The sequence below is a fragment of the Scatophagus argus genome, chromosome 2, assembly GCF_020382885.2.
Source record: "Scatophagus argus isolate fScaArg1 chromosome 2, fScaArg1.pri, whole genome shotgun sequence".
In the NCBI taxonomy this organism is placed as follows: Eukaryota; Metazoa; Chordata; class Actinopteri; family Scatophagidae; genus Scatophagus; species Scatophagus argus.
The window spans coordinates 15,411,497-15,426,882 of NC_058494.1; the positions used below are offsets into that span (position 1 = coordinate 15,411,497).

Sequence of the window (15,386 nt, forward strand, 5' to 3'; positions counted from 1 at the left end):
TCTATGAAATGTGAGTCGAAACAGCACAGAGATGGTACGATCCATTATAATTATTTATTTATTTATATTTATTTGAACTCTCTAAACAATAATTGGTACATGAGTTAAACTGATTGTCCAGTATTCCGCCACTTGTCAGAGTGCGACCAGTTTCCTCTTTACAGTTTGAGCCCTTTGATCATCGGTTCCCCCCGCAGACCGAGGAGGAGGTTGTTTGCTGCCAGGGCAGACATGGCGTTACGAGTGGTGTAGGAGGCACTAGCAATATGTGGGAGAATCACTGTGGGAGGACAGAATTAAAAAGACAAATGATAGGCAGTGAGAACTGAGCGTGATGATTATTATAAGTTTCTGGAAACAAAACAACTATATTCTTTTAGATGTATTAAGTGTCAATAAATTTGACAGACTCACCACAGTTCTTGAGGGTAAAGAGCGGGTGGGTTATAGGCAGTGGCTCAGGAACAGTGACATCTAACCCAGCCGCTGCAATCTGCCCAGTGGACAGAGCCTCATACAGGTCTTCCTGGTTTACCACACCACCTCTGATGAAAAGAAAAACAAACAGAATTACAGGCAGACACAGGACGAGCACAGATATTGCAACTGTGTTCATGGCCACATTAGTCTGCATGCATGCAGGCATGACTTGGGTTGCATCTTTCTTTGACGATTATTTCATTACACAGCATTGTGTAAAATGTGTTGAAGTGATTCAGTGTCTGTCTGTGCTTAAGATAAGGATACCGGCTTGTGTTGATAAAGATGGAGGTATTTTTCATCTTGGAGAAGAGGTTCTTGTTGCAGATCTCCTTTGTTTCCGGTGTCAAAGCGCAGCACACGGTTAGGAAATCTGACTGCTTTGCCAGCTCATCGAAAGAGACTAGACCAGGAGACAGTACCACTGTTGTTACCACATTAAAATAAAAGGCTAACTGTGTAGCCACCTTGCACTGATTTTATACGAGCATAAAATGCTGGCATGAGACATCCTAGCAACTGTGAATTTATAGTCCTTACCATACTCTGCATTGATGGCACTGGCCAGCTCAGGCCTGGGGGCCACGTCTGTGTAGATGAACTTCTTTACTTTGAAAGGTGCCAGACGCTCAGCAATAGCCACACCTTAGAGCACAAAGATACCGTGTGGAAAGTATCAGATTGACAGAAGTGACAGTTTGATGATGTGTGTGTTATGTGTAGTGTTGCTCACCAATCCTCCCCAGCCCAAGGATACCCACAGTGCTGTTGGCCAACTCATATCCACACAGCCACAGAGTTCTCCACGTTCCCCATCCACCGCTGACACAACAGAGAGATCTGTTTAACCTTTGACCTAAACCTTTGACCTAAAAAAAGATCTGAGTATGTGTCTGGAACAGAGCGTGCATGTAATATTACGTCTTGGCTTCGTGTGTGGCCTCTATGAGCCTTCTGGAGGTAGTGAGCAGCAGAGCCACAGTCAGCTCAGCCACAGCATCTGTCAGAACATCAGGGGTGTAACCCACACGGATCCCTCTGTGGTACAACACAAACATTACACTCAGCGTTATACAAAGTGTATGTTACCAAGGGTCTGAACATTAATAATCCCTTTTAGGCAGGGAAGGAGGTCACAAGTTTCTTGGGAAACCACGGTTTTTCTTAGGTTTTATCAGCAAGTCTTAGTGTTTTACCGAAATATAAAAGTACCAATCACCTTCTCTTCAGCTCTTCCAAAGAGAGATGGTCAAAACCCACTGACATGGTACTGAGAACCTTCAGGTTTGGACCTGCAGGAGTACATCAAACATTAACACACACCTATGGGAGGACATTTTCATTGTATTCATCATTCAAAGACCGACTCAAAGACATGCAGTCAGACCTGCAGCATCCAACAACTCTGCATCGATCTTCTCTGTTAACACGCAGAGTAGACCATCAACACCTTTGACCTTCTGAAGCAGTTCCTTCCTGGGCACGGGGGTGTCATCTGAATCCCATATGTCAAACTGCACCCTTTGGAGACCAAAATCGTAACTAAAGATCCAAATCGATTCATTTTTTTTTTCAGCAGGAAATTCATAGGCTGTTAAAGCTTCAGTTAAAGCTCCCACTAAGATATACAAGTCTCAGGCTGGCACTTTTAAGCTAGAGTGAGACATTTTTTAACTCTCTGGGGGAATACCCTTTAGGCTACCTGTCTTATCTTATGAGCCCAAGGACAAACATTAGCAGTCCTGTTTACTCAAAGTAAATAATGAACCTTTCAAAACAGACTTTTCAAATCAGATACACCATGCTATAAATTGGTCATACAAAATGTACAAAAAATTAGGATACTATGACTCACTGTCCAGATTCACGGAGGATCTTCAGGCCCTCGGGTGGGATCTGTCGGGTGACATAGACCCGTGGCAAAGTTGACATCTCCCTCTGCATGCTGCTTGTTAGACCTCCAGTGATATTCAATGGGGTGACAGCAAACCGCTGGAGCCGACACAGTGCTGAACGACTGCACCACATTGCCACAAGGGAGTAAATCTGTGGGCAGGTGTCTGAGAGGTGAAAGTGGTACTTTGGAGTCTGTTGTGTGCGTATGCACGATTTTGGCTCAAGTTCAGGGGGAGGTTCACATGATTGTCATTGACCAATATGAGCAGAGGGAGGGTGTCTCTAAAGTCTGATGGGATATTGTCTCAGACAACTAGACAAAAAATGACTAGGTCAAATCTTTGTCTGGCATGAGGATTAAGCGGATCTTGAAACATTTGAAATGGTATTTGAAACACAGGGACTGGCATTAACCAAACTGTTTTTTCTTTCTCTCTCTCTCTCTCTCTCTCACACACACACACACACACACAGACAGACATGCTAACAAACACACAAAATGTGGCAGTATTACAGTCAGCATTGTGCTTGTGTTTTTTTTCCATCAAAGTGCAGAATGGGGCTCTGTCAGATGTAAATGTTTCACCTGGCTGTTGACCTTTGTTTCTTTAAACAGTGGAGGACCCAAACCCTGTTCTGTCACTCTGGTTGGAACTAGTTGCAACTTATTTTTCAAATGGTTGAGAACTAATGTCCAAATGTCCAATAGATGTTCGTGTAGCATAAACAATTAAACAATTGTATAAATGTATAAAATGAATTAATCAAAGTCCCCACATACTACGTAAGATCACAGTTTAAACATGTTTTTTGTGAGTATTATGAATAAATATTATCCTAATAAGATCAGAAGACTGAGAATCAAACAAATGCCATTGTCTTTATTATCATGGAAAAAAAAATGAACCAGAGCTTGCACCATGAGGGATTCTCTTCGGACAGAAAAACAAATATAGCACGACCTCATTAAATGTTGGTTGGAGGATATAATGTCATACATAGAACCCAAGTCTCATGATACAGAAAATTTTAAAGGATCTGGCATCCATTTGTGTCCTGTTTTCATAACCTAAATTAATATCAATAATTTGTATATTGTAATAGGTACTTTCTATTATAATATACAAATTTCTTCTCTTAACTCTTTTGTTTTTCCTTGAAATATGCCATGATAATGTCCCTGTTGATATTACCAGTGACTGGATTTCTGAAAATAGACTTCTTGCTGATTTATATCCTGGAAATGTAGTATTTCATATCGAATAATCATTTTTACTGACTAGCGTTTATAATGGCAGGATTTCTAATGAGTGGAAGTTTAACACAAATGTTGTCCTGAAAAATACTGTCAACCCATTGGTTGACCTTAGTCATGTGACGGTGGTAACCCGGAATCACTCCAAGTTTTTAACCAGTCACAGCCATTCATTCGACATAGCTCGTCGCGCATACTGACAGGTAGTTACGTATGATTATTTGTCTAATTTTAACAACATTTAGACGAAATTTCCGTGGTAAGTGGTATAATTACAATACCTAAAATAGCTGTGTAGTTTTGGGAGTTATTTGTAGCCTGACGTATGTGTCGTCACTTTTAACGAGTTTATGACAAGTGTCCTCGCCACCGGCTCCAGGCAGCAGTGCCTGAGTGCGCGCTAGCTGTAGCTGCTAACGAGCTGTCTTAAGCAGCTTCATAAATGAACCAGGGTTTGTTGTGGTGGCTGTAATCATTGATTGTTAGACGACTTCACTTCGTTGGTTCAAGACAATCACTTTACGTTAACGCTCGACTTAAAGTTGTCAGGTCATCAACATTGCTGACAACTACAGTTAGCCGGCATTAACAGTGAGATAGCCATTGAGCTAGCTAATTTACAACGGGGCGTTGGTTTAAGATCATTACCGTTAACAACCAAAACGTTTAATAACTTTGGTAGTCACTGTCTGTGCTTTTTATGTTTTATCAGGTATAGTCGTTATCTCTTAGCCCGTTGAATTCCCCCCTCTTCCCCTCCCAACATGGCTGCAGACTCGATGGAGATTGACGATTCTCTTTACAGGCAAGTCCACTTCTTAGGATGTACATCACATTCTACTGTAGTCTCCCTTACTAAAGCACATGAAACTACAGATAATATCACACGGTAGTGAAGACAGGAAATGACCGTACATTGCTTTATACTACAGTCAATACAGCTCCTCACTTTTCCTTCTTGGTCTTTTGGGTTTTCCCTCACACTTCCTCTTCCTTCCCTTCCCTCTGTCCAGCCGCCAGCGATATGTGCTGGGAGACAGTGCTATGCACCAGATGGCCCAATCCTCAGTCTTTCTCAGTGGAATGGGAGGACTTGGAATTGAGATAGGTGGGCCAATAAATATCATGAAATTGTTCAGTCCTCTTATACATCCAGTACCATAGTATTCACGTGATTTGTTTTGCCGGTTGTGTTTTGAGACACTAAGCGATTTACTTCTGGTTTCACAGCAAAGAACATTGTCCTGGCTGGTGTGAAGGTATGCATTTTCAATAAGTATGACTGTCCAGCACCTTGACAGTAATGTTTCTGTGTGGAGTGTCTTGACACTTCCTGTGGCCTTAGTTATTGTATCTGTGTGAATGTGTGCGTACAGGCAGTCACCCTTCATGACACAAAACAGTGTGAGACCTGGGATCTGGGCTCCAACTTCTTTATCCACAAAGAGGATGTGATGAGCCAGCGGAGGAGGTAAAACATCTGACTTTACTCATAGTCTGAAGTATGATTCAAATGTAAAATCTTTTATTCTGTCTCAATTTATGTGACTGTCTTTTGCATATTATTATCCCCTCCTCTTTTACTTGACCACCACAGAGTGGAGGCAGTTTGCCCTCGGGTAACAGAGTTGAACCCTTATGTCCATGTTGACATGTCTTCCTGTGCTCTGGATGACACCACTGATCTCAGCTTTCTCAGAAAATATCAGGTAAGGTATTTATTTTATACATAAATATATTTATTTGCAGGCTATACTGGGAATGAAAGCAAGCATTGGACAGTGTAATTCAAATGATTATAGTTGTGAATTATGGGCATGGGAAATTTTTAATGGGTTGCTTTCAGGTTTGTCAGTAAAATTGCTGGCAAGGCTAATTGCTAAAGGAACCGTCCTTTGGCAATTAGCAATTTGTTTTGTAAAAACAAATAAAATTCTCAAACCTCACCTTAATCCCTGTCACAGCTGTAAATTGAAATGTTCAGATATTATTTTTTGTTACCACAATAATGGCAAACCAGGTAAAGACTCACTGGCAGTGTTACAGGTAAAGGTCAAAATGTGAAAGGCTGTAACTGCCGGAACATCTGGTAGGATTTGATGAAACTCTCAGGCATAATGTATCTATTCACTAACTTGCCCTTGGACTATCTGTATTACATGTTCACTGTGATGAAAGAACTTGAAAATGGGCTCATTGTCTGCTGCAGACTGCAGGCAGCATTCAGTTTCTGACTGTCTGCTCTCTCCTCCAGTGTGTGATTCTGACTGAAGCCAGACTGAGCCTACAGAAGCGAGTGAATGAGTTCTGCCACTCGCAACAACCCCCCATTAGAGTAAGTCTACAGTCCCTATAGTCATTATGCAAAGCAGAACAGCTAAACAACATTTTACATATGGAGACATCCCTAACAGTCAAATATTAACCAAACTGTTTTACACTGTATCCCTTGCAGTTCATTGGCTGTGATGCATATGGCATCTGTGTGCGGGTGTTTTGTGATTTTGGAGAGGAGTTTGAGGTTTCTGATCCCACAGGAGAGGAGCCCAAGGAGATTTTCATCCAAAGTATCACTCAGGTAGTCCGAACATTTCAGTCATCCTTAACAGCCTTGTTCATGTTTATTTGACTGTCTGTTAATTTTTGCAAGCTGGAGAAAATTTATTCCATCCTATCAGACATTCTCTTTAGATGTTAAATGTGATAATGAGCTACAATTGTCTGTCTCTGTGTTGCAATAGATTCTTGCATTATCTAAAAATATAGTGTTAATAATTCATCTTTGGAAATTGAGCAATGGAAAAATGAGCCCATAAAAGTAGTGTCTGCTCCAAAAAAAACATTTACACTCTTTTTGCATCCTGCAGGACAATCCTGGGGTGGTAACCTGCATGGACAACCAACCGCATGGCTTACAGACAGGCCAGAGTGTTGTCTTCAGAGAGGTCAATGGCATGGTAGAACTCAACGGCACTGCAAGACAGGTTTCAGGTATTAATCCTAAATTGTAGATATTATGTTTTGTTTTTATTAAGAGTTTTTAGATTTATAATAATAATAATTATAAAAACACACAATAATTAGCAACAATAGGCAACAGTAAGAGTAACAATAAGAGATGATAAAATACAATTTAAAATGGACAGTGCTTCCATGCAGTAGTGGTCAGAGGGAGTAGGCCAGTCTAAACAGATGGGTTTTGAGTTTGGATTTGAAATGAGGGAGTGAGTCAGAGTTACGGAGGTCAGGTGGAAGTGAGTTCCAGAACTGGGGAGCAGAGTGGCTGAATGCTCTGCTCTCCATAGTAGCAAGACGGGCAGGGGGGACAACAAGATGGAGGGAGGAAGAGGATCTGAGGGTGAGGGAGGGTGTGGCAATATGGAGGAGGTCAGAGAGATATGGCGGGGTGAGGTTGTGGATGGCTGTAAAGGTGAGAAGAAGTATTTTTTAATTGATGTGATGTGTGATGGGGAGCCAGTGGAGCTGTTGTAAAATGGATGTGATGTGATGGGTGGAGGGGGTGTGTGTGATGTCGGGCTGCTGAATTTTGGACCAGTTGTAGTTTATGCAGGGTTTTTTTATAGGAGGCCAAAAAAAGACTGAGTTGCAATTTTCTAAGCGGGAGGTGATGAGGCTGCATTAATGCATTAATCTAATCTAAGCCATTTCTGTCTGTTTTTGTGTTTGTGTCTTGATTGAATGGTGTGTGGTATTAGTCCTCTCCCCCCACAGTTTTACAATAGGAAACACATCCGAACTTCAGCCATATGCACATGGAGGTTTCTTTGTTCTGGTGAAAACCCCCAAGACGTACACATTTGTAAGTAGACTAGTTACACAGTTAAACAAAAAAAACATACATTTCTAAATCAAATTATTCTTTGTTTACATGTCCCTGCATGTATCCAATTATGTATTTCAGGAGACAATGCAGAGACAGCTGTGTGATCCTCAGCTCCTGACTCCTGACTTCAGTAAACCAGAGGTGAGAGTTTAAAGCTAGCTAGTTAGGAAGGCTGGCTTTGGGATTAACCCAGTTCTACAACAAAGCTGGGTCATTTTATTGAGGTTAAGTTTGGATTGGATCAAAACTACTAACCAACCAGGTTTCAGTAATAATTGATGCATCATACCTTCTGGAACCCTAAAACGCTGATGTATATTGTGTGAAGTAATGTGTGATATTAAGTGAAGGAGCACATATGTGTACGGAAAAGGAGAATCACTTGGCTTCTTAGTGTACTCTACTTTACACTTATTCTTTTTCACTATAGCACTATTCTTTTCTTTCTTTGCTTGGGTTAACAGAGCTTTGTGATAACCAGTGTTCTGTGACAAGTTCCTCAGTATTTCTGATGTTAGTTTCAGTGAAACCATATACCGTAACTCAGAGATGGTCGTCTCACTAAGTCAAACTTGCTGTGTGATACAGACTCCAGTTCATAAATATCTAGTCATGTAAAGTTTAACTAAGCAGTGTCTGCATTATGTTTTGTTTTGTTTTGTTTTAATCTACCCATCAGGCCCCGCTACAGATCCATGCAGCCATGTTGGCTCTGGACACCTTCCAGGAGCAGCACAGTAGACTTCCCAATATTGGGTAAACAAAATATTTCTCTGTTTGTCAATCTGCTGCTCAAAATCTCCTTCACTATCTGAAAATAACATTCTTTCTGGCTGTGGTTTTCAGTGCATGTTCACAAGTTTCACTTTGATGCCACCAGGTGTTTACAGGATGCTGAGGTTTTACTGAAGCTAACCGAAGAACTGAATGCAACTCTCGGAAACAAAGTGAGTATTGTTCTTCTTTTGTCCCTCATGTTTTTATTCTCTTGAACCTGCAAAGATGTACATGTATTATCTCTGACAGGAGATTGCCTTAAAATCTTGTTTTCTTTTTCATTTTCTCTCCATTTTCCTTCCCCTCTCCCAGGCTTCTGTGAATACTGAGCTGGTGCGCTGTCTCTCGAGAACAGCAAGGGGAACTCTTCATCCATTAGTAGCTGCTGCAGGAGGCCTAGCCAGCCAGGAAGTTCTTAAAGCCATCACAGGGAAGTTTGCGCCACTGCAGCAATGGGTAGGTTAATGAATTTGAACTGTAGACCTGCTTTTCAGAAGTGAATTGGTAGTTCTTGATCCTTCGTTAGCTTAGTATACCCCTTTTCATTGCAACACAGCAATGGAAACCATTAATGAAATGAAATTTAAAAGAATGTTCCCTTAAGTGTTCATTTCATCTTCTTCTTTGTTTGTAACTTGTTTAGTTTTACCTTGATGCCATCGAGGTGGTCAGACCACTTCAGTCTGTTCCTGCTGAGGAATTTTTCCCGAGGGGCGATCGGTATGATGGCCTACGAGCTTGCATTGGTGAATCAATGTGTCTAGAATTACACAAGCTCAGGGTCTTCATGGTAAGGATTGTGCAGAACAAAAGACCTCTAATCTTATTTAATTTAAGGTTTATAATTAAAATGAACACAACTTTGTCCTCTCTTGCAGGTGGGCTGCGGTGCCATCGGCTGTGAGATGCTAAAAAACTTTGCCCTTCTTGGAGTGGGGTTGGCCAAGAGCTCAGGAGAGGTGGACATTCTTTCTGTGTTTGCTCTCCTTTGTCTCACTGCATTGCAATATATTCCACTGCTTGGCAAATAGTATTTAGTAAAACTTTGTTCTCTACATCTGTTAATTCTCAGGTATGCATCACAGATCCAGACCTTATAGAAAAGTCCAACCTCAATCGTCAGTTTCTCTTCAGACCACATCATATACAGGTGAACAGGTGTCCACTTTCTACTTCCTGTTTTCTTTTACTTCTTTTAATATATTTCTCACCTGGCATTTTTCTTCATTTTTCGTAACCTTAGCTCATCTAAACAAACACTAACTAATGCTTTAATGTAGGTTTGTGTAACAGAGAAACTGGGAAAGCTTTTAATGTAATGTTTACTGAATTACTATCTCTTCTGCCCTGTACCTGTCTTATGTAGGAAATTGGAAAACTGTCTAATCATAGTGATACTCGTACTGAAGCACTCCAATAAAAGAAAAACTCGATCTGAATCAACCACATAGACATTCACACACCTTTTTCTTTGGTCCTCTTGTGTCTTAGAAACCGAAGAGTACCACAGCAGCAGAAGCCACTCGCAATATCAATCCAGACCTGCAGGTGGAAGCTCACCTCAACAAGGTGTGTCCGGCTACTGAGAGCATCTACGACGACTCCTTCTATTCTTGCCTGAACCTGGTGGTCACTGCGCTCGACAACGTGGAGGCTCGGAGATATGTAGACAGGTTGGTGCAAGCATTCAAGTGATACCATCAATACTTTGTAAAGCCTTCAGTTGATTTTCATTGGCCCTAGTTTGATTTTCAGTGACTGAACTCACAATTGCCGTAAGTGCAGAGAGAACATGTTCATGACATAAATGTAGCATTTGGGTTTTTCTTGAATACTCATTGGATTTATTCTTTAGTCGCTGCGTATCCAATCAGAAACCTCTCCTGGATTCTGGCACCATGGGGACTAAAGGACACACAGAAATCATTGTGCCCAATCTGACGGAGTCCTACAATAGCCATGTGAGTATGTGTGAGGATTTGTTGATCTCTTGATGCTTCATAGACACAGACCTTTAATGCTTCACAGATACAGACCTTAGCATTCCTAAATACGTCCTTTCCTTTGCTTATCAGAGGGACCCCCCAGAAGAGGAGATACCATTCTGCACTCTCAAGTCTTTCCCTTCTGTCATTGAGCACACCATTCAGTGGGCCAGAGACAAGGTCAGTCTGTTTGAAACCCAGCAGGTCACACAGGCAACCATTTTGTGTCACTGTGTTGTCTTAATCTTGAACCTTTTTTGGCTTTGTCTAGTTTGAGAATGCTTTTGCCCACAAGCCCTCTGTGTACAACTCGTTCTGGCAGACCCACCCCTCACCTGAAGTGGTGCTGCAGGTAAGACACAAGTGCTGTTCTGACTTATCATAAGTAGCCTTTGTGTTGATGTATGTCAGCAACGTAGTACTTAATAAAAATTTTGTGTCTGAGTGTAGAGGATGCAGGCGGGGGAAAGTCTGGAGGGGTCATTCCAGGTCATTAAGCTGCTGAGCAGACGGCCTAGTCATTGGGAACAGTGTGTCGCTATTGCCCGTCTGAAATTCGAAAAGTATTTCAAGAGAAAGGTAACAAGTTTCCTCCTTTAAATACATATTCATTTAGTACATTGTATGCTAATAAGTGTTGGTGCAAGCTCCACAATACATTATGCAGTGATCATGTTACTGATGTTTTCATGTAGGCTCTGCAGCTGTTGCACTCCTTCCCCTTGGACACAAGGTTAAAAGATGGAAGTAAGTATTTTCTCAAACTCATGTATAAATATAAAGTTACCCGATTATTTCACAATGATTTAATCTGAGTAACTACAGTATAAAGTGTACTTAAAGCAAATAATATAATTAATTCTTTCTTCTTTCTTAGGTTTGTTTTGGCAGTCCCCAAAAAGACCTCCAGCACCTCTTGAATTTGACTTGAAAGACTCATTGTGAGTATTTTCAAATATTACATTTTAAGCCTTTCTTGTACTGTATGTTTTATGGATAAGCTTACCAAACTCTCCTCTTTCCCCATCAGACACTTCACATTCATCGTCAGCACCGCTCGGCTCTTTGCAGCAATTTATAACATCCCTTACTCGGAAAAGGTAGGTCACATACACTCACACGTACGCCCTCTCAAACACATACTTAGTCACTTAATGAATGGACTTTTCCTTTTTTTCCCCTTAGGATTTCTGTGAAGAGGAGGTAACCAGGATTCTCTCAGATGTCAAGATTCCCGAGTACAGGCCCACACAGAAAGTAAGCTGCTTCATCAGACTGGATGTTGATTTCTGTCTGAGTTGCGGGGTGGGGGGCAGGGATCCTAATCTTGTTGATTGTTGTGGATTTGTCCCCTTCAGTGTATAGAGACGGATGAGACGGCAAAGAAGCCCGATCTGATAAAGGGGCCTCTAAGCAGTGAAGAGGAGAGGGAGGCCATCACACAGCTGGAGCAGGCCATTGCTACTGACGCTGTCACGCCAGGTTCATAATAAAAGAAAAAACATACATTTGTATGACCATTTGTATGACTGACAGATGGCTGCTGAATTCTAAGTCTCAAACTTAGAGCGATACCAAGTATGTGTATATATATATATATATATATATATATATATATATATATATATATATATATATATATATATATATATATATATATATATATAAATAGTATATCTATTAAAACAGTGTGAATAGTTAGGGAAGAGCTCTCTCTTTCCCCCTACTACTAAGTAGGTAAGCCTGTATTACAAACACATATAAAGCCATTTTCAATAAGTAGTGATTAATATTTGTGCTCTCACATGTAGAGAGGTTACAGTTGAGTCCACTGCAGTTTGAAAAGGACGATGACAGCAATGGCCACATGGACTTTGTCGCATCAGCCTCTTCTCTCAGAGCCAGGATGTACTCTATTGAGCCAGCTGACAGACTCAAGACCAAACGCATTGCCGGAAAGATCATCCCTGCCATTGCCACGGCAACAGCTGCTGTGGCTGGACTGGTAAGAAATTTGAAGGTTTAACTTGTTACATAAAACAGCATAATTTGGTTTTCAGCATCACGACTCGATAATGTGATTATTTATATGTATGTGTGTAACAACACCTGGAGTTATGTTGAGCATTTTTGATGTACTCAGGTGGCCCTTGAGTTGATTAAGGTGGTAGGAGGATATGAGTTTGAATCTTTCAAAAACTGCTTCTTCAACTTGGCCATCCCTGTAGTGGTGCTCACTGAGCCTGCCGCCGTTAAAAGGACACTCATCAGGTAGGAGCGCATGTGCAGTTTTCCTCTCACACTACTCAGAGCTGATTTCATAGCATGATAGCAGTGCTGTTTTGACTCTGTGCACTGAAAATATTACTGCAATACCGTATTAGCAAAGTAGAAATTTCCACCACAAGATGGCACCAAATGCAGGATCTTTAGGCATATGTCATTATTATTTCAAAATAATGTAGTGACATCTCTGTAATGTCTTTCCCAGGGATAACATCTACTTCTCCATCTGGGACTGTTGGACTATCTTTGGCCATGAGGACTTCACTCTCTCTGACTTCATGAATGCAGTGAGGGTAAGAACCATTTACTTGGATTATACTTTGTTGATGCAGTCCCTGAGGTTTTTGCAACGATAAAATCTTTGTCAAGTTTTTTTTTGATGATGATGGGTTATTTTATTTTAGGAAAAGTATGGCATTGAACCCACTATGGTCGTCCATGGTGTGAAGATGCTCTATGTGCCTGTGATGCCGGGACACTCGAAGAGACTCAAACTAACGTAAGCGTTTCATGATTGTCCAAATTTTTGTGATGCTTCTTTTTTTTTTTTCTTTGACGACTGAAGAATATTGTGTCCTACTGTGTACTTATTGGCAAAATAGGAGCAGCAGTTACAAAAGAGAACCTCTAAAGGTTGTGTGAAGTCAGTCTTTTGCTCAATGCCTCTTCAGCACGGTGGATTCTTTCTGTCATACATGGTGTTAAAAAATACCCTACGTCATTGAACAAAGCCTAATTAGTTACTTTGATGAAGTATCTAAAGTCTGTGCATGCACCCATGCTGTTTGAAACAATTCTTGAAAACTGATTGATTTCTTGATTATTGATTGGAACGATTCATCCTTTGTCAAAACTCAGCAGACTGACTTAACTTTACCTCTGACCCTCCGTAGGATGCAGAAGCTGATCAAGCCATCGGTGGACCGTCGTTACGTTGACCTCACCGTGTCATTTGCTCCAGAGGCAGACGGAGACGATGACCTCCCTGGTCCTCCAGTAAGGTACTTCTTCAGCCGCAGTGGAGAGACACCCTGACACCTTCCTTGATGTCGTCCTCAAACCTCTTGTGTCCTTATGACCCTTCTTTCATGTAAATTGTTGTACCCCAATAACCTGGGTCCTGGCCAAGAGCTTTCTCTCAGGATGCTATCTTACAAGGGCAAAGCTCCTGGCCCTAGCCCAAGCCCCCCTGTCATTCATGGAGCAAGAAAGGCAAGTCCTGGTCCCAGTTTTTCTTGTCCCAGATCTAGCCAGTGGAACACGAGGCTGCTTGTGTAGCACTTAACTGTACCTGTGTATATATATTTTCTCTGTTCTGTTTTCTACTCTGGTTAAATGCGCAGCTCTGCCTGTGTTGATGCCTTAATTGATTAACCTTTTTCTGTTTGCGGCAGTGAGTCTCACTAAAAATTATGTTTACAGAAACCTGCATACTCCAATACACATCCCAGTGAGTGTCATTTCAAGTCAAGCTAGCTGGGCACTAAAGGGGATGGTGGTAGGACTAATGGGGCAGTGAAGTTGGTAGGCATCACAACATCTGCTTCCTCAGAGTCTTCTTATTGGCTTAGAAACTATTGTCAACCACAAAACTTGCCAGATGTTGGTTATATCCCCATGTAGAAACAGATCAAGCCAATATTTTGTTGCATAATTTGAGATGCAACAGTCAGTGGACAACAGCGAAAACCACCAAAGATAGTGATTATCATTGTGTCTGCAGATTATTGTCCTCTTTTACAATCACTTTCACTGCCTCATAAAAACGTGTTTATATCACAGGAGATGAGTATTGCTGAAACATTTAAGAGCAACATACACTGGCAGCGTCTTGAGGTGTGTCATCACAGGCTGATTCATGTCTACTCTGTGGGATGTCTTATTGTCCTACTGAAGTGCATCAGTGCTTCACAGAGGCAAAAAAAATTATCACTGTTAGTTGACATGCATCAAATGACGCAGCAGATGTGTGTCGAACTGTGGGCGAACCACCTACTCATTGTAGCTGCTAGTCAAAGTCATCTTGTTCATTACTTAATGACAGGACTTACATCACCAAACACCTTTGGGTAAACAATATGTTCTTCATGAGGATACGTAATGGCATGAGTTCACTTAATGTTTGACATGAAATGTCTGTACAAACATCTGGCATCACACTCCTGTTTTAAAAGACCTTTTTAAAAAAAAAAAAGAAAAGAAAAAAGGCTTAGCTGTTCATGATTGTTTTGTTGTATTTGTTCATGGATGATTGTCCATGACATGTATTTATTTACTCGTTACTCATTTTTTTGTCACTTTTTGTGTCAAACTGAGCCTGTGTTGATGAGCTCTTTTGAGTCATGGTGCACTGGTTAATTGTGAATCAACAATGAGCAAAAGTAATCCTAAAGGTGTATATCAAGGGGTGTAACATTGCCCTGTTAGTTTGTTCCAGTTGAAGGTTGTGAAAATGCTCTTTGAAGAAATCTGCATTGGCTCAAACTGGCAATAATGTCAAGGTAGTTTTCAATGGAATCATTTAAAAATGTAACTTTGTATTAAGGTTATTGAGAGCCACCTGACAGTCTACCTGTAATGCAGAGACAGGTTATTATCAAAACAACTGGGACTGAAGTCACACAAACTGCTTCCTGGACCACGTTTATTTTTCTTCCCTTAAACAGAGGTGAACAAAAGAGTGTTAATGAATGACAAAAATTATGATGATGTATGTTCTTGTGACAGAAAACCCATCAACCAATGGTCCAATAAAATGTGAGATTTCAGGATGTCCTCTGGACTGAAGCTCCCCTGTGTCTTTATTGCTCAAACAATTAGTTGGACAGAAAAATGATCAGAAACTATTTTGATAATCAATTCA

General features: G+C 41.0%; 2 protein-coding genes across 3 annotated transcripts; one reads left to right on the plus strand and one right to left on the minus strand.

Moving 5' to 3' along the window:
• Positions 1 to 34: 34 nt before the first annotated feature.
• grhprb (glyoxylate reductase/hydroxypyruvate reductase b) lies at positions 35 to 2,566 on the minus strand. Its single transcript, XM_046413262.1, has 9 exons — positions 2,336 to 2,566; positions 1,868 to 2,001; positions 1,700 to 1,772; positions 1,402 to 1,518; positions 1,214 to 1,302; positions 1,021 to 1,125; positions 748 to 883; positions 415 to 545; positions 35 to 280 (listed from the first exon to the last, which is right to left on the minus strand). The coding sequence occupies exons 1-9, from the start codon at positions 2,506 to 2,508 to the stop codon at positions 159 to 161; spliced, it is 1,080 nt and encodes a 359-aa protein (XP_046269218.1). The 5' UTR covers positions 2,509 to 2,566; the 3' UTR covers positions 35 to 158.
• Positions 2,567 to 3,745: 1,179 nt separating this feature from the next.
• On the plus strand, positions 3,746 to 15,305 carry uba6 (ubiquitin like modifier activating enzyme 6). Of its 2 annotated transcripts, none has more exons than XM_046413288.1 (32): positions 3,746 to 3,834; positions 4,344 to 4,436; positions 4,645 to 4,739; positions 4,862 to 4,890; positions 5,008 to 5,102; positions 5,229 to 5,340; positions 5,886 to 5,966; positions 6,087 to 6,209; positions 6,499 to 6,622; positions 7,348 to 7,451; positions 7,554 to 7,616; positions 8,155 to 8,231; positions 8,356 to 8,422; positions 8,565 to 8,708; positions 8,896 to 9,042; positions 9,131 to 9,211; positions 9,325 to 9,402; positions 9,744 to 9,925; positions 10,108 to 10,213; positions 10,328 to 10,417; positions 10,509 to 10,589; positions 10,688 to 10,816; positions 10,933 to 10,984; positions 11,115 to 11,178; positions 11,268 to 11,337; positions 11,423 to 11,494; positions 11,596 to 11,719; positions 12,049 to 12,242; positions 12,381 to 12,508; positions 12,729 to 12,816; positions 12,928 to 13,022; positions 13,417 to 15,305. In XM_046413288.1, the coding sequence occupies exons 2-32, from the start codon at positions 4,396 to 4,398 to the stop codon at positions 13,556 to 13,558; spliced, it is 3,078 nt and encodes a 1,025-aa protein (XP_046269244.1). In that variant the 5' UTR covers positions 3,746 to 3,834; positions 4,344 to 4,395; the 3' UTR covers positions 13,559 to 15,305. The 2 variants fall into 2 exon arrangements, with proteins under 2 accessions (XP_046269244.1, XP_046269252.1); XM_046413296.1 differs by having other exon boundaries at positions 3,795 to 3,890.
• The last annotated feature ends 81 nt before the right edge of the window (positions 15,306 to 15,386 follow it).

Bases quoted from the DNA above. Each gene is read 5' to 3' on its own strand.
- grhprb (XM_046413262.1), bottom strand. From the start codon at position 2,508: ATGTGGTGCAGTCGTTCAGCACTGTGTCGGCTCCAGCGGTTTGCTGTC. The intron at 1,303-1,401 runs GTAATATTACAT...CTGTTGTGTCAG, and splicing joins GCCACACACGAAGCCAAGAC to CGGTGGATGGGGAACGTGGA. The intron at 546-747 runs GTATCCTTATCT...TCTTTTCATCAG, and splicing joins ATCTTTATCAACACAAGCCG to AGGTGGTGTGGTAAACCAGG.
- uba6 (XM_046413288.1), top strand. From the start codon at position 4,396: ATGGCTGCAGACTCGATGGAGATTGACGATTCTCTTTACAG. The intron at 9,043-9,130 runs GTAAGGATTGTG...CCTCTCTTGCAG, and splicing joins ACAAGCTCAGGGTCTTCATG to GTGGGCTGCGGTGCCATCGG. The intron at 12,817-12,927 runs GTAAGAACCATT...ATTTTATTTTAG, and splicing joins ACTTCATGAATGCAGTGAGG to GAAAAGTATGGCATTGAACC.